This window comes from Oncorhynchus clarkii, chromosome 29 (genome assembly GCF_045791955.1).
Source record: "Oncorhynchus clarkii lewisi isolate Uvic-CL-2024 chromosome 29, UVic_Ocla_1.0, whole genome shotgun sequence".
Classification (NCBI taxonomy): Eukaryota; Metazoa; Chordata; class Actinopteri; order Salmoniformes; family Salmonidae; genus Oncorhynchus; species Oncorhynchus clarkii.
The window spans coordinates 46094808-46116076 of record NC_092175.1 but is presented as its reverse complement, the minus strand read 5'-3'; the positions used below and the strand labels follow the sequence as shown (position 1 = coordinate 46116076).

Below are 21269 nucleotides of genomic sequence, written 5' to 3'. Positions count from 1 at the left end.
GCTCTAACCACTAGGCTACCTGCCGCGCCTCCACTCTAACCACTAGGCTACCTGCTCTAACCACTAGGCTACCTGCTCTAACCACTAGGCTACCTGCCGCCCCTCCACTCTAACCACTAGTCTACCTGCCACCCCAGCATTTCTTAATATTATTTTGTTCCTTTGACTTTGATGTCTCATGGTTGATTATTGCTCTGTTCAAGTAGGCTGTGATTTTTCTGTGATCTGATTGGTTGGGCTGACTGGGAACACTCAGAGAGACTATGGGTTGGTGATAAAGTAGTCTACAGCAATGTTCACTCTAAGCTGCGCGCATGCGCTACCATGCACTTCCTCCAGGATTGCCTCTCACTTCCTCCAAGACTGCTACTCAGTTCCTCCAGGACTACCGCTCGCTTCCTCCAGGACTGCCTCTCACTTCCTCCAGGACTGCCGCTCACTTCCTCCAGGACTGCCGCTCGCTTCCTCCAGGACTGCCTCTCACTTCCTCCAGGACTGCCGCTCGCTTCCTCCAGGACTGCCGCTCACTTCCTCCAGGACTGCCGCTCACTTCCTCCAGGACTACCGCGCAAAGATGCAAGAGATTGAACGTCATTGAGTTCGACCCCATTAGTTTTTCATACAGATCAATGTTTTTTCTGTGATCGAATCAATATTTTATCAGCCCCTTTTCAATGCATCAAACCAAAACCCATATAACTTTGCAAGATTGAGGTCTGTGATTTTGTTGTAGGCATAGCCAGAGCGCAATGGAAGTAGAATTCTATTGGCTGGGGTAGCCCACGAGTGAATGCTCTTTTCAGATCAGTTCAGAGCACAGAGCACATCATTGTGCTTGTATTAATTATGATATGGCTGGGGGACCCTAGTTGGTCCTCAGACAGCAGCTCCAGGGTGTTTGAACACCAGAGTGTTTTTGACAAAAGTTTCTTCCAATCAATGTATTTTTCCATTTGAGTCAATGAGGAGCGCAATCGCTGGCTTTGGTGTGTCCTCAGTGGGAGTGGGGGTGTTGTTAGGAGGGCTACCCGTGGAGCTGACAGGGGTGTTCCTATGTTAGCTGGGCTGTGTGGTCCTATGTTAGCTGGGCTGTGTGGTCCTCTGTTAGCTGGGCTGTGTGGTCCTCTGTTAGCTGGGCTGTGTGGTCCTCTGTTAGCTGGGCTGTGTGGTCCTCTGTTAGCTGGGCTGTGTGGTCCTCTGTTAGCTGGGCTGTGTGGTCCTCTGTTAGCTGGGCTGTGTGGTCCTCTGGTAGCTGGGCTGTGTGGTCCTCTGTTAGCTGGGCTGTGTGGTCCTCTGTTAGCTGGGCTGTGTGGTCCTCTGTTAGCTGGGCTGTGTGTTCCTCTGTTAGCTGGGCTGTGTGTTCCTCTGTTAGCTGGGCTGTGTTCCTCTCTCTCCTCAAGTTCTTTCACCTCAGACTGGAGTGCAGCCTGCTCTCCCAGAAGGCTGTCTATCTCCCCCTTCAGCCCTCTGGGTACTGTAGGGGGGGGTGTTGTGCTGGTCCGTTTTGTGTGTCTGTTCTGTTTGGATTATGTGGACTAGCTCTCTGAGCTCCACCACGTCTCTCTCCAGCTCTCTGAGCTCCACCATGTCTCTCTCCAGCTCTCTGAGCTCCACCACGTCTCTCTCCAGCTCTCTGAGCTCCACCATGTCTCTCTCCAGCTCTCTGAGCTCCACCACGTCTCTCTCCAGCTCTCTGAGCTCCACCATGTCTCTCTGAGCTCCACCATGTCTCTCTGAGCTCCACCATGTCTCTCTCCAGCTCTCTGAGCTCCACCACGTCTATCTCCAGCTCTCTGAGATCCACCACGTCTCTCTCCAGCTCTCTGAGCTCCACCACGTCTATCTCCAGCTCTCTGAGCTCCACCACGTCTCTCTCCAGCTCTCTGAGCTCCACCACGTCTCTCTCCAGCTCTCTGAGCTCCACCACGTCTCTCTCCAGCTCTCTGAGCTCCACCATGTCTCTCTCCAGCTCTCTGAGCTCCACCATGTCTCTCTCCAGCTCTCTGAGCTCCACCATGTCTCTCTCCAGCTCTCTGAGCTCCACCATGTCTCTCTCCAGCTCTCTGAGCTCCACCATGTCTCTCTCCAGCTCTCTGAGCTCCACCACGTCTCTCTCCAGCTCTCTGAGCTCCACCATGTCTCTCTCCAGCTCTCTGAGCTCCACCATGTCTCTCTCCAGCTCTCTGAGCTCCACCATGTCTCTCTCCAGCTCTCTGAGCTCCACCATGTCTCTCTCCAGCTCTCTGAGCTCCACCACATCTATCTCCAGCTCTCTGAGATCCACCACGTCTCTCTCCTGCTCTCTGAGCTCCACCACGTCTCTCTCCTGCTCTCTGAGCTCCACCACGTCTCTATCCTGCTCTCTGAGCTCCACCACGTCTCTATCCAGCTCTCGGAGCTCCACCACGTCTCTCTCCAGCTCTCTGAGCTCCACCACGTCTCTCTCCAGCTCTCTGAGCTCCACCATGTCTCTCTCCAGCTCTCTGAGCTCCACCATGTCTCTCTCCAGCTCTCTGAGCTCCTCCATGTCTCTCTCCAGCTCTCTGAGCTCCACCATGTCTCTCTGAGCTCCACCACGTCTCTCTCCAGCTCTCTGAGCTCCACCACGTCTCTCTCCAGCTCTCTGAGCTCCACAACGTCTCTCTCCAGCTCTCTAAGCTCCACCATGTCTCTCTCCAGCTCTCTGAGCTCCACCATGTCTCTCTCCAACTCTCTGAGCTCCACCACGTCTCTCTCCAGCTCTCTGAGCTCCACCACGTCTCTCTCCAGCTCTCTGAGCTCCACCACGTCTCTCTCCAGCTCTCTGAGCTCCACCACGTCTCTCTCCAGCTCTCTGAGCTCCACCACGTCTCTCTCCAGCTCTCTGAGCTCCACCACGTCTCTCTCCAGCTCTCTGAGCTCCACCACGTCTCTCTCCAACTCTCTGAGCTCCACCACGTCTCTCTCCAGCTCTCTGAGCTCCACCACGTCTCTCACCAGCTCTCGGAGCTCCACCACGTCTCTCTCCAGCTCTCTGAGCTCCACCACGTCTCTCTCCAGCTCTCTGAGCTCCACCATGTCTCTCTCCAGCTCTCTGAGCTCCACCATGTCTCTCTCCAGCTCTCTGAGCTCCACCATGTCTCTCTCCAGCTCTCTGAGCTCCACCATGTCTCTCTGAGCTCCACCACGTCTCTCTCCAGCTCTCTGAGCTCCACCACGTCTCTCTCCAGCTCTCTGAGCTCCACAACGTCTCTCTCCAGCTCTCTAAGCTCCACCATGTCTCTCTCCAGCTCTCTGAGCTCCACCATGTCTCTCTCCAACTCTCTGAGCTCCACCACGTCTCTCTCCAGCTCTCTGAGCTCCACCACGTCTCTCTCCAGCTCTCTGAGCTCCACCACGTCTCTCTCCAGCTCTCTGAGCTCCACCACGTCTCTCTCCAGCTCTCTGAGCTCCACCACGTCTCTCTCCAGCTCTCTGAGCTCCACCACGTCTCTCTCCAGCTCTCTGAGCTCCACCACGTCTCTCTCCAACTCTCTGAGCTCCACCACGTCTCTCTCCAGCTCTCTGAGCTCCACCACGTCTCTCACCAGCTCTCTGAGCTCCACCATGTCTCTCTCCAGCTCTCTGAGCTCCACCACGTCTCTCTCCAGCTCTCTGAGCTCCACCACGTCTCTCTGAGCTCCACCATGTCTCTCTCCAGCTCTGTGAATATATCCCTCTCAATGATGGAGGAGCAGTGCAGTTTTGGGACCTGGGTGTGTTCAGTGCTGTTGGGGGGGGGGGGGGGTGACTCTCCTCGTCTGCAGGACAGTTTTGAAGAGGTGTGATCAGACTCGCTTGGGGAGTTGTCACCAAGAGAAAGCTTCTCCTGCCGTGCTCTCTCTTTTGATTCTGTGGAAGTCCTTTTGCAAATGTTTGAAGTGGCCCTCCAACACGGTTCTATATTTGTACAGGTTGACAGAGGGCGTCTGAGGGTCCTCGTTTTCCAGTGTTCTGATGTCCCGCCAACACCTTCTCTCTTAAAAAGAGGGGTAGTGTGCTCTTATAGCGGTGTGCCATGCCCAGGGAAGGTCCGTGTGACAGATGAATAGGTTGCTTACGTTCCCATTGTTGTTGCAGTCAGCAAAAAGTGTCTCCAGATTGTCCATGAGGAGTTTCTATTTGTACTCTTTCTGTGCCTTGTCATTTTTCATATCCAAAGGGTACTGTACTGTGGTGACTACTGCACAGAGGGAAGCCATGGAACGGGGGGGCCAAAGAGGCCTCTGCATTTGGGTGGGGGGGGGGGGGGGGGGGGGGGGTGCTGCCATGTTTGGGCCCAGGGGCTTCACACCTCTCACTTTACACTTAAGTGCTAATTAATGTTGCTGCTGGGTCTGTTCTTTCCAAGCTTGGTAGCCTTTTAACTTAGCATTCAGTCTTTATAAAGTTAAATATCTAGAGATGTATTGGCATGTTGTTTTCATTCAAGGCTTTCGAAGTAGCTTCAGACTGAAGGTTTCAGTTACTCAGTTCCAGGTTGGATGGATGTTTTCATGTTTCAGTTTGTGCTTCTTTTGCTTGTTGCTGGTTTGTCGGAAAGTTGGCTGGATAATCCTTGGTAGTAAAAATCCTAATTAGGTCATTTTGTCCAAAATCAGGGTGTAGGTTTACACTTTGGATTGGTGTAAAGGTTATATTGTGAAGGGTATTATTCTGTATATGTCCTTGTCAAAAAATGTCTCTCTGTGTCTCTGTGGCTATGTCTCTGTGTCTCTGTGTCTCTGTCTCTGAAGCTCTGTCTCTGAAGCTCTGTCTCTGTGACTCTGTCTCTGAAGCTCTGTCTCTGAGGCTCTGTCTCTGTGACTCTGTCTCTGAGGCTCTGTCTCTGAGGCTCTGTCTCTGTGGCTCTGTCTCTGTGTCTCTGTGGCTCTGTCTCTGAAGCTCTGTCTCTGAAGCTCTGTCTCTGTGACTCTGTCTCTGAAGCTCTGTCTCTGAGGCTCTGTCTCTGTGACTCTGTCTCTGAGGCTCTGTCTCTGAGGCTCTGTCTCTGTGGCTCTGTCTCTGTGTCTCTGTGGCTCTGTCTCTGAAGCTCTGTCTCTGAGGCTCTGTCTCTGAGGCTCTGTCTCTGAGGCTCTGTCTCTGTGGCTCTGTCTCTGTGGCTCTGTCTCTGTGGCTCTGTCTCTGTGGTTTTGTCTCTGTGGTTCTGTCTCTGTGACTCTGTCTCTCTGTCTCTGTGGCTCTGTCTCTGAAGCTCTGTCTCTGTGGCTCTGTCTCTGAGGCTCTTTCTCTGTGGCTCTTTCTCTGTGGCTCTGTCTCTGTGGCTCTGTCTCTGTGACTCTGTCTCTGTGACTCTGTCTCTGTGGCTCTGTCTCACTCTGTCACAGTGGAACCATCATCATGTTGTATATAACTGACAGTAATACACAGTGGAACCATCATCATGTTGTATATAACTGACAGTAATACACAGTGGAACCACCATCATGTTGTTGTATATAACTGACAGTAATACACAGTGGAACCATCATCATGTAGTTGTATATAACTGACAGTAATACACAGTGGAACCATCATCATGTTGTATATAACTGACAGTAATACACAGTGGAACCATCATCATGTTGTTGTATATAACTGACAGTAATACACAGTGGAACCATCATCATGTTGTTGTATATAACTGACAGTAATACACAGTGGAACCATCATCATGTTGTTGTATATAACTGACAGTAATACACAGTGGAACCATCATCATGTTGTTGTATATAACTGACAGTAATACATAGTGGAACCATCATCATGTTGTTGTATATAACTGACAGTAATACACAGTGGAACCATCATCATGTTGTTGTATATAACTGACAGTAATACATAGTGGAACCATCATCATGTTGTATATAACTGACAGTAATACACAGTGGAACCATCATCATGTTGTATATAACTGACAGTAATACACAGTGGAACCATCATCATGTTGTTGTATATAACTGACAGTAATACATAGTGGAACCATCATTATGTTGTATATAATTGACAGTAATACACAGTGGAACCATCATCATGTTGTTGTATATAACAGACAGTAATACACAGTGGAACCATCATCATGTTGTTGTATATAACTGACAGTAATACATAGTGGAACCATCATCATGTTGTATATAACTGACAGTAATACACAGTGGAACCATCATCATGTTGTTGTATATAACTGACAGTAATACACAGTGGAACCATCATCATGTTGTTGTATATAACTGACAGTAATACACAGTGGAACCATCATCATGTTGTATATAACTGACAGTAATACACAGTGGAACCATCATCATGTTGTTGTATATAACTGACAGTAATACACAGTGGAACCATCATCATGTTGTTGTATATAACTGACAGTAATACACAGTGGAACCATCATCATGTTGTATATAACTGACAGTAATACACAGTGGAACCATCATCATGTTGTTTATAACTGACAGTAATACACAGTGGAACTATCACCATGTTGTTGTATATAACTGACAGTAATACATAGTGGAACCATCATCATGTTGTATATAACTGACAGTAATACACAGTGGAACCATCATCATGTTGTTGTATATAACTGACAGTAATACATAGTGGAACCATCATCATGTTGTTGTATATAACTGACAGTAATACATAGTGGAACCATCATCATGTTGTTGTATATAACTGACAGTAATACACAGTGGAACCATCATCATGTTGTTGTATATAACTGACAGTAATACATAGTGGAACCATCATCATGTTGTATATAACTGACAGTAATACACAGTGGAACCACCATCATGTTGTTGTATATAACTGACAGTAATACACAGTGGAACCATCATCATGTAGTTGTATATAACTGACAGTAATACACAGTGGAACCATCATCATGTTGTATATAACTGACAGTAATACACAGTGGAACCATCATCATGTTGTTGTATATAACTGACAGTAATACACAGCGGAACCATCATCATGTTGTTGTATATAACTGACAGTAATACACAGTGGAACCATCATCATGTTGTTGTATATAACTGACAGTAATACACAGTGGAACCATCATCATGTTGTTGTATATAACTGACAGTAATACACAGTGGAACCATCATCATGTTGTTGTATATAACTGACAGTAATACACAGTGGAACCATCATCATGTTGTTGTATATAACTGACAGTAATACACATTGGAACCATCATCATGTTGTTCTATATCTTAGCCTTGTGATCCGTTCTATACATCTGTTGTTTGTCATGTAGGTTGTAAGGGGTGTATCTTGGCTATAAAAGACCTTTGTACTTTTGTCTCTTTGCTCTCAACGAATGATTTGATCGTGAGTCATCGACCAGCCATGACCATCATTATCGTAGAGACTCAATCTATTCACTTTACATGTGTGTGTTGTATTGACCTGCTCCCTTATTAAGTGAATAAAGATTTAGTTTAAGTGTAATTCTGACTTGATAAGTTTGTCTCTCTTCATTTGATAGTAAAGCAATTAACCACCACAGGTTTCTCCCTCAGCCAGAATAATTCACCGCTTTATGTTAATTAGTAAGAAGTTTGGGAAATGATTGAGATATTTTCTTGAAAAAATATTGTCTTATGTGGGAGTATTTCTCATAGTAGAGGAGGAGGTGCATCTCTGTCTCTACCCTTTCAGTGACCAGATAGTGTCACGTTCTGACCTTAGTTCCTTTGTTTTGTCTTTTGTTTTAGTATGGTCAGGGCGTGAGTTGGGTGGGTTGTCTATGTTAGTTTATCTATGATTTTCTATTTCTGTGTTTGGCCTGGTATAGTTCTCAATCAGAGGCAGCTGTCAATCGTTGTCCCTGATTGAGAACCATATTCAGGTAGCCTGTTTTCCATTGTGTTTTGTGGGTGGTTATTTTCTGTTTAGTGTTGTGTTCCACCTTACAGGACTGTTCGTTGGTTGTTTACTGTTTTGTTTTCAGTGTTCATTAAAATATTTAAAACATGAACACTTACCACGCTGCACCTTGGTCCTCCTCTCCTTCCCCAGACGACAAGCGTTACAGATAGACACTCCTCTTTGGGCGGCCATGTCTATTTGTGTCTCCCTTTTTCTTTAGCCAATTGGATTGTTGCTGAGGTCCCATTGGCCCATTGTACATGTTTAACTACGGTATTCCCTCATTTGAAGGAGTGTCTGCTGGTCTGATTCATGACCTTTTTCTGGAAAATCCTGACTTTGGTTTTCTGAAAGTTGATGTTCATTGTCCAGTTGATGCTGTATTCCTAAATAATGTTAAGTTCCTGTTGACCTTGATCTGTTGGTGACCGTAGGACACGGTTATCTGGGTACAGCAGGAATCTGTCCAGGGGCTGCAGATCGGTCCAACAATCGGTCTCTCTTCTCTCCTCACCTGTCCTCTCTCTCTTCTCTCCTCACCTGTCCTCTCTCTCTCTCTCTTCTCTCCTCACCTGTCCTCTCTCTCTCTCTCTTCTCTCCTCACCTGTCCTCTCTCTCTTCTCTCTCTCTTCTCTCCTCACCTGTCCTCTCTCTTCTCTCCTCACCTGTCCTCTCTCTCCTCTCCTCACCTGTCCTCTCTCTCCTCATCTCACCTGTCCTCTCTCTCCTCATCTCACCTGTCCTCTCTCTCTCTCTTCTCTCCTCACCTGTCCTCTCTCTTTCTCTCCTTCTCTCCAGGTGGTGGATGTGGATGAGAACCTGTTCTCTCCATACTTCTCTGAGTTTGCTGTGCGGGGCAGTGTGAAGGAGAACAGCAGAGTAGGGACCAGTGTCCTGGTGGTCAGTGCTAGAGACGAGGGGGGAGACGAGGGGGTCATCAGGTACTCTGTCAGAGGAGGCAGTGGGATCGGCAGCTTCTCCATCGATGAGGAAACAGGTATGCACCATGATAAATTCCTGTAAAGGTGTCAGCATGCTTCAGTTTAACTGAAACCCTGCATTATCAGCATATTCTACAGAAATATACCTGTTACAGGTGTTCTTACCTTCAACAGTGTTATCCTGTGATCAAGCCATCAATGTTTTGTGGTTATTGGTTCTGTAAAAATGTTAGCTAACGGGTTAGCAATTAGCATGTTTGACATTTCAGTGGAAATACTACATCCCGTATTATCGGCACACGGTTATTGGCCACCTGACTATTTTGTTGTAATTGAACTCTTTTGTTCAATTACAATATTTTCATTTTGTTAAAAGGTTCCTAGATTGAATCCCCGAGGTGACAAGGTACAAATCTGTCGTTTTGCCCCTGAACAAGGATGTTAACCCACTGTTCCTAGACCAGTTAACCCACTGTTCCTAGACCAGTTAACCCACTGTTCCTAGACCAGTTAACCCACTGTTCCTAGACCAGTTAACCCACTGTTCCTAGACCAGTTAACCCACTGTTCCTAGACCAGTTAACCCACTGTTCCTAGACCAATTAACCCACTGTTCCTAGACCAGTTAACCCACTTTTCCTAGACCAGTTAACCCACTGTTCCTAGACCAGTTAACCCACTGTTCCTAGACTGTCGTTGTAAATAAGAATTTGTTCTTAATTAACTTGCCTAGTTAAAATAAAGGTAAACATAAAAAAATACAATAAAAAAAAAAGAGGCACCAACCTCGAATATTTACTAGATAGTTGACTAGTTGCCTTCCGGTTAAAATAAATGAATCTTGCCCGTCAACTTTTCATTGCTCCCACCTGTGGACTCTTAAAAATGGTTCTTCAACAACATTTTCTTCAGTGTTGCAGCTAAATAAGGTCTCATAATTTGTTTTATAGATGAATCTTATGTTTTGAGAAAGTAGATAACAGTTTAATAATAAAATATAAATGAATTTGAATAATTTACGTCAAATAAAAGTTTAATTCCAGTGACGTGCATTAACATAAAAAATGAAAACACTGTTGGAGTTTGTGTGGCAGAGAAAAGTAAACGAAATAATACACAGATGGGCTGAATAAAGAAATGGATCATATTTTAGACATAAATAATTGCATATGAAAACAAACAATTAAATCTCGACTTCCATCACAATAAAATACAGCTCCCCCGTCACCTCTGGATCCCCCTGCAGTGGAACCAGTGCTGACAGAAATCACTGCACACCCCTGCAGTGGAACCAGTGCTGACAGAAGTCACTGCAGTGGGACCAGTGCTGACAGAAATAACTGCACACCCCTGCAGTGGAACCAGTGCTGACAGAAGTCACTGCAGTGGAACCAGTGCTGACAGAAATCACTGCAGTGAAACCAGTGCTGACAGAAATAACTGCACACCCCTGCAGTGGAACCAGTGCTGACAGAAGTCACTGCAGTGGAACCAGTGCTGACAGAAATCACTGCAGTGAAACCAGTGCTGACAGAAATAACTGCACACCCTTGCAGTGGAACCAGTGCTGACAGAAATCACTGCAACTCCCCGCAGTGGAACCAGTGCTGACAGAAGTCACTGCAGTGGAACCAGTGCTGACAGAAGTCATTGCAGTGGAACCAGTGCTGACAGATATCACTGCACACCCCTGCAGTGGAACCAGTGCTGACAGAAATCACTGCAGACTCCTGGCACCTCAGACTCACACTTCCGCTAGGAGCTAGCAGGCGGATCACGCTGCCCACAGAGAGCACAGCAGGTGGCGTCTTCAAATTAAAGAACATGTTTTGTAAATCTAGAGCTACTACAGCAACAAAAGTAACTGATACAACCGAGAGAGAGAAAAAACAACAGATTCTGAAGAAACTGAGGGCGGTGCCATGTGTGCGACCACGGGCGGTGCCACGGGCGGTGCCACGGGCGGTGCCCTGGGACTAGGACTGGGACTAGGACTGGGACTAGGACTAGGACTAGGACTGGGACTAGGACTGGGACTGGGACTGGGACTAGGACTAGGACTAGGACTGGGACTGGGACGGGGACTTTGTCATTATGGGGTATTGTGTGTACATTGAATAACAAAAAAAACATTTTAGAATAAGGCTGTAACGTAACAAAATGTGGAAAAAGTCAAGGGGTCTGAACTTTCGGAAGGCACTGTATCATACTGTGTATTCTATTTGATCTGGCTTAAGATCCTATTCTGGATTTGACAAACTCTGCATTGTTGAGGAAGAGATAGTAAGTATTTATTTCACTGTACTGTTTACACCTTACAGCATCCCGTGCACTTGACAAATAAACTTTGATTTGATATAATACAAGTTTAGAGGAACATTGTAGAGTTGACCCAGAACAGCCATATTTGAGACATAAAGTGTGTTTGTTTATAGTACTTTTGCCTTTGGTGACAGGGTGTAAGGAGTGATGAGGTGTTTCTTTACTTGAGGAGTGATGAGGTGTTTCTTTATGTGTGGAGTGATGAGGTGTTTCTTTACATGAGGATTGAGGGGGTGTTTCTTTACGTGTGGAGTGATGAGGTGTTTCTTTACGTGAGGAGTGATGAGGTGTTTCTTTATGTGTGGAGTGATGAGGTGTTTCTTTATGTGAGGAGTGATGAGGGGTTTATGTAAGGAGTGATGAGGTGTTTCTTTACGTGAGGAGTGATGAGGTGTTTCTTTACATGTGGAGTGATGAGGTGTTTCTTTACATGTGGAGTGATGAGGTGTTTCTTTACATGTGGAGTGATGAGGTGTTTCTTTATGTGAGGAGTGATGAGGTGTTCCTTTATGTGAGGAGTGATGAGGTGTTTCTTTACATGTGGAGTGATGAGGTGTTTCTTTACGTGTGGAGTGATGAGGTGTTTATGTGAGGAGTGATGAGGTGTTTATGTGAGGAGTGATGAGGTGTTTCTTTACGTGAGGAGTGATGAGGTGTTTCTTTACGTGAGGAGTGATGAGGTGTTTCTTTACTTGAGGAGTGATGAGGTGTTTCTTTATGTGAGGAGTGATGAGGTGTTTCTTTATGTGTGGAGTGATGAGGTGTTTCTTTATGTGAGGAGTGATGAGGTGTTTCTTTACGTGAGGAGTGATGAGGTGTTCCTTTATGTGAGGAGTGATGAGGTGTTTCTTTACGTGAGGAGTGATGAGGTGTTTCTTTACGTGTGGAGTGATGAGGTGTTTCTTTATGTGAGGAGTGATGAGGTGTTTATTTAGTTAGGAGTGATGAGGTGTTCCTTTATGTGAGGAGTGATGAGGTGTTTATTTAGTTAGGAAGGGAGTGAGGAATTGAGGAGGGAGGAATAAGGAGGGAGGGTTTGACTCACTCACCCACTGATAAAAAATATTGTAGGACCATAAGGTAATGTAGCCCATAAGGTAATATAGACCATAAGGTAATGTAGACCACAAGGTAATGCAGACCATAAGGTCATGTAGACCATAAGGTCATGTTGACTATAAGGTAATGTAGCCCATAAGGTAATGCAGACTATAAGGTACTGTGGGTTCCTTCTGAAACAGGAGGAACCTTCTGGGCACAGCCGTCAGTTCAATGCGAAATCACATTGATTATTTTGGTTAAAATTAACTATGTTGATTGAACAATTGTTTTCCCAGTGGAAAGAGTGCTTGTGTGTGTGTGTGTGTGTGTGTGTGTGTGATCAGCACTGATTTTCCATGGGAGATCAATCAACAATCGAGGGCAGATGGCAGAGAAACGAAAGACGAGACGAGGGGAGAGAGATGAGGGGAGAGGAGGGGAGAGAGACAAGAGGAGAGAGACCAGAGGAGAGAGACGAGGGGAGAGAGACCAGAGGAGAGAAGGGGAGAGAGACCAGAGGAGAGAGACCAGAGGAGAGAAGGGGTGCAAAGGGGAGAGTAGGGGAGATAGAGGAGAGAGACGAGAGGAGAGAGACGAGAGGAGAGAGACAAGAGGAGAGAGACGAGAGGAGAGAGACGAGAGGAGAGAGACGAGAGGAGAGAGACGAGAGGAGAGAGATGAGACCAGAGGAGAGAGACCAGAGGAGAGAGACCAGAGGAGAGAGGCGAGAGGCGAGAGGAGAGAGGCGAGAGACCAGAGGAGCGAGACGAGAGGAGAGAGACGAGAGGAGAGAGACCAGAGGAGAGAAGGGGAGCAAAGGGGAGAGGAGGGGAGATAGAGGAGAGAGACGAGAGGAGAGAGACCAGAGGAGAGAGACCAGAGGAGAGAGACCAGAGGAGAGAGACCAGAGGAGGGAGACGAGAGGGGGGAGACGAGAGGAGGGAGACGAGAGGAGGGAGACGAGACGAGAGGAGGGAGACGAGAGGAGAGAGACGAGAGGAGGGAGACGAGAGGAGGGAGACGAGAGGAGAGAGACGAGAGGAGAGAGACGAGAGGAGAGAGACGAGAGGAGAGAGACGAGAGGAGAGAGACGAGAGGAGAGAGACGAGAGGAGAGAGACGAGAGACGAGAGGAGAGGAGGGGAGAGGAGAGAGACCAGAGGAGAGAGACCAGAGGAGAGAAGGGGAGCAAAGGGGAGAGGAGGGGAGATAGACGAGAGGAGAGAGACCAGAGGACAGAGACCAGAGGAGAGAGACCAGAGGAGAGAGACCAGAGGAGAGAGACCAGAGGAGAGAGACGAGGAGAGAGACGAGGAGAGAGACCAGAGGAGAGAAGGGGAGAGGAGGGGAGATAGACGAGAGACGAGAGGACAGAGACGAGAGGAGAGAGGCGAGAGGAGAGAGGCGAGAGGAGAGAGACCAGAGGAGAGAGACCAGAGGAGAGAGACCAGAGGAGAGAGACCAGAGGAGAGGAGGGGAGAGGAGGGGAGATAGACGAGAGGAGATAGACGAGAGGAGAGAGGAGAGAGACGAGAGACGAGAGACGAGAGGAGAGAGACGAGATGAGAGGAGAGAGACGAGAGGAGGGAGACCAGAGGAGAGAGACGAGACCAGAGGAGAGAGACCAGAGGAGAGAGACCAGAGGAGAGAGACCAGAGGAGAGAGACCAGAGGAGAGAGATGAGACCAGAGGAGAGAGACCAGAGGAGAGAGACCAGAGGAGTGAGACAAGAGGAGAGAGACCAGAGGAGAAAGACCAGAGGAGAGAAGGGGAGAGAGACGAGAGGAGAGAGACGAGAGGAGAGAGACGAGAGGAGAGAGACGAGACGAGAGGAGAGAGACGAGACGAGACGAGAGAGACGAGAGGAGTGGAGAGAGACGAGAGGAGAGAGACGAGAGGAGACGAGAGAGACGAGACGAGAGGAGAGGAGAGAGACGAGAGGAGACGAGAGAGACGAGACGAGAGAGACGAGAGGAGAGAGACGAGAGGAGAGAGACGAGAGGAGAGAGAAGAGAGGAGAGGAGAGAGAAGAGACCAGAGGAGAGAGACCAGAGGAGAGAGACAGATCAACCTCAAGGTGCTGCCAGTTGAGGTGATGGCTGTGTCATAGAATGTCCTAACAGCCAACCACAGCAGCTGATCACTGAGAGAGAGATGGCTGTGTCATAGATCATTTTGGAGGCAGCAGCATAGAGAGACTGGTTAAATAGACCATGTTGGAGCATAGAGAGACTGGTTAAATAGACCATGTTGGAGCATAGAGAGACTGGTTAAATAGACCATGTTGGAGCATAGAGAGACTGGTTAAATAGACCATCTTGGAGCATAGAGAGACTGGTTAAATAGATCATGTTGGAGCATAGAGAGACTGATTACATATTTATTTTCCCAGCCTGGGAGGACAAGCTTTTAATGGAAAGAGGATTTCTAGAGGGCTGTCACAACACTGACCACATTTACATGCACACCAGCATCCTGTTATAGCTTTACATGCACACCAACATCCTGTTATAGGTTTACATGCACACCAACATCCTGTTGTAGGTTTAAATGCACACCAACATCCTGTTATAGTTTTACATGCACACCAACATCCTGTTACAGGTTTACATGCACACCAACATCCTGTTATAGCTTTACATGCACACCAACATCCTGTTATAGCTTTACATGCACACCAGCATCCTGTTATACAGCAAGACGGTGCCGATAGAAATGGCAGCTTCGCTTCTAGTCCTTAGGAAATTGTGCAGTATTTTGTTTTTTTTGTATGTATTATTTCTTACATTGTTAGCCCAGTTAACCTTAAGTGTTATTATATACAGCCGGGAAGAACTATTGAATATCAGAGAGACGTCAACTTACCAGCACTACGACCAGGAATACGACTTTCCCAAAGTGGATCCTTTGACAGCACCACCCAGGGTATTTGAACTGATATCTAGAGGCCGGCCCAAAACAATGCCGTCGGAAGAGAGATTGTGCCAGAGTGGTCTTCTAGTGAGGCTTCAGATGCATACCACCCACCGCTTCCGAGTATATTACTTGCTAATGTCCAGTCCTTAGTTAAGAATGTCGACGAAATTAAGGCAAGAGTTGCTTTCCAAAGAGATATCCGGGATTGTAACGTACTCTGTTTCACGAAGACATGGCTAGCCGTCGGAGTTCGTACAGCCAACCAAATTTTCAGAGCATCGTGCCGACAGGAACAAACATCTCTCTGGTAAGAAGAAGGGCGGGGTGTATGTTTCATGATTAACGACTCACGGTGTAATTGTAACAACATACAATAAGTCAAGTCCTTTTGTTCATCTGACCTAGAATTCCTCACAATCAAATGCCGACCGTATTATCTCCCAAGAGAACTCTCCTTGGTTATCTTCACAGCCGTGTAGATCCCCCCGCAAGCGGATATCAAGACGGCCCTCAAGGAACTTCACTGGACTTTATGCAACCTGGAAACCAGATATCCTAAAGCTGCATTTATTGTAGCTGGGGTTTTTAATGAAGCTAATCTAAGAACAAGGCTACCTACATCCTATCAGCATATCGATTGCAGTACACGAGCGAGTAACACACTCGACCCCTTGCTACTCTAACTTCAACGATGCATACAAGGCCCTCTCCCGCCCTCCTTTTGGCAAATCTGACCATGAAATACTGTTTTGAAGACATGGAAATGTGCGCCCTCCAGATTGGACGTTTACTTTTTGAGTTATTAATGGTTAAAGACTTTGACCCCACCTCTGGTGGAGCAACACGGAAGCCAACTGGGTGCCAGGGCTTATGTGGATAATTGTTCAGTCCCGTAGTAGCCTCAGTTCCAGGTCGACCAGACAGGTACCAGGAGGCTCAAACACGAGATGTATATGGCAGGGTCTACATTCAATCACGGATTTCAAAAAGAAAACCAGCCCCGTCGCGGACATTGACGTCTTGCTCCCAGACAAATTAAACAACTTCTTTGAGTGCCGACGTGAGTAAAACATTTAAACGTGTTAACCCTTGCAAGGCTGCCGGCCCAGACGGCATCCCCAGCCGCGTGCTCAGAGCATGCGCAGACCAGCTGGCTGGTGTGTTTACGGACACATTTAATCTCTCCTTATCCCAGTCTGCTATCCCCACATGCTTCAAGATGGCCACCATTGTTCCTGTTCCCAAGAAAGCTAAGGTAACTGAACTAAATGATTATCGCCCCAAAGCACTCACTTCTGTCATCATGAAGTGCTTTGAGAGACTAATCAAGGATCATATCCTCGACCCTCTCCAATTTGCTTACCGCCCCAATATGTCCACAGACAATGCAATTGCCATCTCTCTGCACACTGCCCTAGCCCATCTGGACAAGAGGAATATGTAAGAATGCTGTTCATTGACTACAGCTCAGCTCAACACCAGAGTCCCTCCAAACTCGTCATTAAGCTTGAGACCCTGTGTCTGGACCCTACCTTGTTCAACTGGGTCCTGACACCACACTCCGAGGGTCCTGACAGGCCGCCCCCAGGTGGTTAAGGTAGGAAACAACATCTCCACTCAGCTGATCCGCATCCCACAAGGGTGCATTCTCAGCCCTCTCCTGTGCTCCCTGTTCACCCACAACTGTGTGGCCATGCACACCTCCAACTCAAACATCAAATTTGCAGACGACACAACAGTGGTAAGCTTGATTAACCAACATTGACAAGACGGCCTACAGGGAGGAGGTGAGGGCCCTCGGAGTGTGGTGTCAGGAAAATAACCTCTCACTCAATGTCAACAAAACAAAAGAGATGATCAGGAACTTCAGGAAACAGCAAAGGGAGCACCTCCCTATCCACACCGACGGAATAGCAGTGGAGAAGTTGGAAAGTTTTAAGTTCCTCTGTGTACATATCACCGACAATCTGAAATGGTCCACCCACACAGACAGTGTGGTGAAGAAGGCCCAACAGCTCCTCTTCAAACTCAGGAGGCTGAAAAAATGTGGCTTGAAACCGAAAACTTTCACTAACTTTTACAGATGCACAATTGAGAGCATCCTGTCAGGCTGTATCACCGCCTGGTAGGGCAACTGCACACAACCACAACCACAAGGCTCTCCAGAGGGTAGTGAGGTCTGCACAACGCATCACCGGGGACAAACTATCTGCCCTCCAGGACACCTATAACACCCGATGTCACAGGAAGGCAAAAAAAATCATCAAGGACAACAACCACCAGATCCACTACTTGTTTCACCCCCACTTCTATCCAGCTAGCGAGGTCAGTACAGGTGTATCAAAGGACAGAGAGAAAACAGATTATATTTAAGGCAATCAGGTTGGTAAACAGCCACACACCAACATCCTGTTTTTAATCGGGATACTCAAGTATTGTCCTCTATGGTCAGGGCGTGAGGTGGATGCGAGACCCTTCCTAATGGAGGACATCGACGACGCCGGGGTCAGCAGCCACAAGGAGCCTAAGGGCAACCCCAAGATTTGTTTTGGGGGGAGGCACAAGGGGTGGAGTCGATGGAGCAGTTGGAGGAGGGAGATCGGAGAGAGATGTTGGTTAGGTGTATTCTGCACCTTGCCCTGAAGAGTGTGTCATCAGCCCGGTACTTCCTGTGCCGGCTCCCCGCACTTGCCCTGCAGAGCGTGTCATCAGTCCGGTGCCACTTGTACCGGCTCCATGCACCAGGCCTCCAGTGCGCCTCCCCAGCCCGGTACGTCCTGTGCCGGCTCCCGTCCACCAGTGCGTGTGTACAGTCCGGAGTCTCCAGCGATGGTTAACAGCCCGGAACCTCCAGTGACGGTCCACAGCCCAGAGCTTCCAGTGACGGTCCACGGCCCAGAGCTTCCAGTGACGGTCCACGGCCCAGAGCTTCCAGCGACGGTCCACGGCCCAGAGCTTACAGCGATGGTCCACGGCCCAGAGCTTCCAGCGACGGTCCACGGCCCAGAGCTTCCAGTGACGGTCCACGGCCCAGAGCTTCCAGTGACGGTCCACGGCCCAGAGCTTCCAGTGACGGTCCACGGCCCAGAGCTTCCAGTGACGGTCCACGGCCCAGAGCTTCCAGTGACGGTCCACGGCCCAGAGCTTCCAGTGACGGTCCACGGCCCAGAGCTTCCAATGACGGTCCACGGCCCAGAGCTTCCAGTGACGGTCCACGGCCCAGAGCTTCCAATGACGGTCCACGGCCCGGAGCTTCCTGCACCGGTGCTATGGCCGGAGCCTTCCACCCCTAACTTAGACAAGTTTCTGCTTATAATTTCTGCCATTTGGTATGCTATATTATAATTTCTTACATTTGATAGGCCATATTATAATTTCTTACATTTGATAGGCCATATTATAATTTGGTAGACATTTGGTAGGCCAGTATTATAATTTGGTAGACATTTGGTAGGCCAGTGTTATAATTTGGTAGACATTTGGTAGGCCAGTATTATAATTTGGTAGACATTTGGTAGGCCAGTATTATAATTTGGTAGACATTTGGTAGGCCAGTATTATAATTTCTGACATTTGGTTGGCCAGTATTATAATTTGGTAGACATTTGATAGGCCACATTATAATTTCCGACATTTGGTAGGCCAGTATTATAATTTCCGACATTTGGTAGGCCAGTGTTATAATTTGGTAGACATTTGGTAGGCCAGTATTATAATTTGGTAGACATTTGGTAGGCCAGTATTATAATTTGGTAGACATTTGGTAGGCCAGTATTATAATTTCTGACATTTGGTAGGCCAGTATTATAATTTCCGACATTTGGTAGGCCAGTATTATAATTTCTGACATTTGGTAGGCCAGTATTATAATTTGGTAGACATTTGGTAGGCCAGTATTATAATTTGGTAGACATTTGGTAGGCCAGTATTATAATTTCTGACATTTGGTTGGCCAGTATTATAATTTGGTAGACATTTGGTAGGCCAGTATTATAATTTCTGACATTTGGTAGGCCAGTATTATAATTTGGTAGACATTTGGTAGGCCAGTATTATAATTTCTGACATTTGGTAGGCCAGTATTATAATTTCCGACATTTGGTAGGCCAGTATTATAATTTCTGACATTTGGTAGGCCAGTATTATAATTTGGTAGACATTTGGTAGGCCAGTATTATAATTTCTGACATTTGGTAGGCCAGTATTATAATTTGGTAGACATTTGGTAGGCCAGTATTATAATTTGGTAGACATTTGGTAGGCCAGTATTATAATTTCTGACATTTGGTAGGCCAGTATTATAATTTGGTAGACATTTGGTAGGCCAGTATTATAATTTGGTAGACATCTGGTAGGCCAGTATTATAATTTGGTAGACATTTGGTAGGCCAGTATTATAATTTCCGACATTTGGTAGGACAGTATTATAATTTCTGACATTTGGTAGGCCAGTATTATAATTTCCGACATTTGGTAGGACAGTATTATAATTTCCGACATTTGGTAGGACAGTATTATAATTTCTGACATTTGGTAGGCCAGTATTATAATTTCCGACATTTGGTAGGACAGTATTATAATTTCCGACATTTGGTAGGACAGTATTATAATTTCTGACATTTGGTAGGACAGTATTATAATTTGGTAGACATTTGGTAGGCCAGTATTATAATTTCTGACATTTGGTAGGCCATATTATAATTTGGGAGACATTTGATAGGCCACATTATAATTTCAGACATTTGATAGGTCGTATTATAATTTCCGACATTTGGAAGGCCAGTATTATAATTTCTGACATTTGGTAGGCCAGTATTATAATTTCTGAAATTTGGTAGGCCAGTATTATAATTTCTGACATTTGGTAGGCAAGTATTATAATTTGGTAGACATTTGGTAGGCCAGTATTATAATTTCTGACATTTGGTAGGCCATATTATAATTTGGTAGACATTTGATAGGCCACATTATAATTTCCGACATTTGGTAGGCGACATTATAATTTCAGACATTTGATAGGTCGTATTATAATTTCTGACATTTGGAAGGCCAGTATTATAATTTCTGACATTTGGTAGGCCAGTATTATAATTATTGACATTTGGTAGGCCAGTATTATAATTTCTGACATTTGGTAGGCCAGTATTATAATTTCTGACATTTGGTAGGCCAGTATTATAATTTCTGACATTTGGTAGGCCAGTATTATAATTTCTGACATTTGATAGGCCATATTATAATTTGGTGGACATTTGATAGGCCACATTATAATTTCCGACATTTGGTAGGCCATATTATAATTTGGTAGACATTTGATAGGCCACATTATAATTTCAGACATTTGATAGGTCGTATTATAATTTCCAACATTTGGTAGGCCAGTATTATAATTTCTGACATTTGGTTGGCCAGTATTATAATTTCCGACATTTGGTAGGCCATATTATAATTTGGTAGACATTTGATAGGCCACATTATAATTTCAGACATTTGATAGGTCGTATTATAATTTCCAACATTTGGTAGGCCAGTATTATAATTTCTGACATTTGGTAGGCCAGTATTATAATTTCCGACATTTGGTAGGACAGTATTATAATTTCCGACATTTGGTAGGACAGTATTATAATTTCTGACATTTGGTAGGCCAGTATTATAATTTCCGACATTTGGTAGGACAGTATTATAATTTCCGACATTTGGTAGGACAGTATTATAATTTCTGACATTTGGTAGGACAGTATTATAATTTGGTAGACATTTGGTAGGCCAGTATTATAATTTCTGACATTTGGTAGGCCATATTATAATTTGGGAGACATTTGATAGGCCACATTATAATTTCAGACATTTGATAGGTCGTATTATAATTTCCGACATTTGGAAGGCCAGTATTATAATTTCTGACATTTGGTAGGCCAGTATTATAATTTCTGAAATTTGGTAGGCCAGTATTATAATTTCTGACATTTGGTAGGCAAGTATTATAATTTGGTAGACATTTGGTAGGCCAGTATTATCATTTCTGACATTTGGTAGGCCATATTATAATTTGGTAGACATTTGATAGGCCACATTATAATTTCCGACATTTGGTAGGCGACATTATAATTTCAGACATTTGATAGGTCGTATTATAATTTCTGACATTTGGAAGGCCAGTATTATAATT

At 46.0% G+C, this 21269-nt stretch overlaps 1 protein-coding gene across 1 annotated transcript in view; it reads left to right on the top strand.

Annotated features, from left to right (window-relative positions):
• LOC139388244 (protocadherin Fat 3) overlaps window positions 1-21269 on the top strand; it is a 334570-nt gene that overhangs the window by 43924 nt on the left and 269377 nt on the right. The window contains exon 17 of the mRNA XM_071134792.1: window positions 8677-8875. Coding sequence (XP_070990893.1) covers window positions 8677-8875 — 199 coding nt within the window. The remainder of the gene's footprint in view (window positions 1-8676; window positions 8876-21269) is intronic.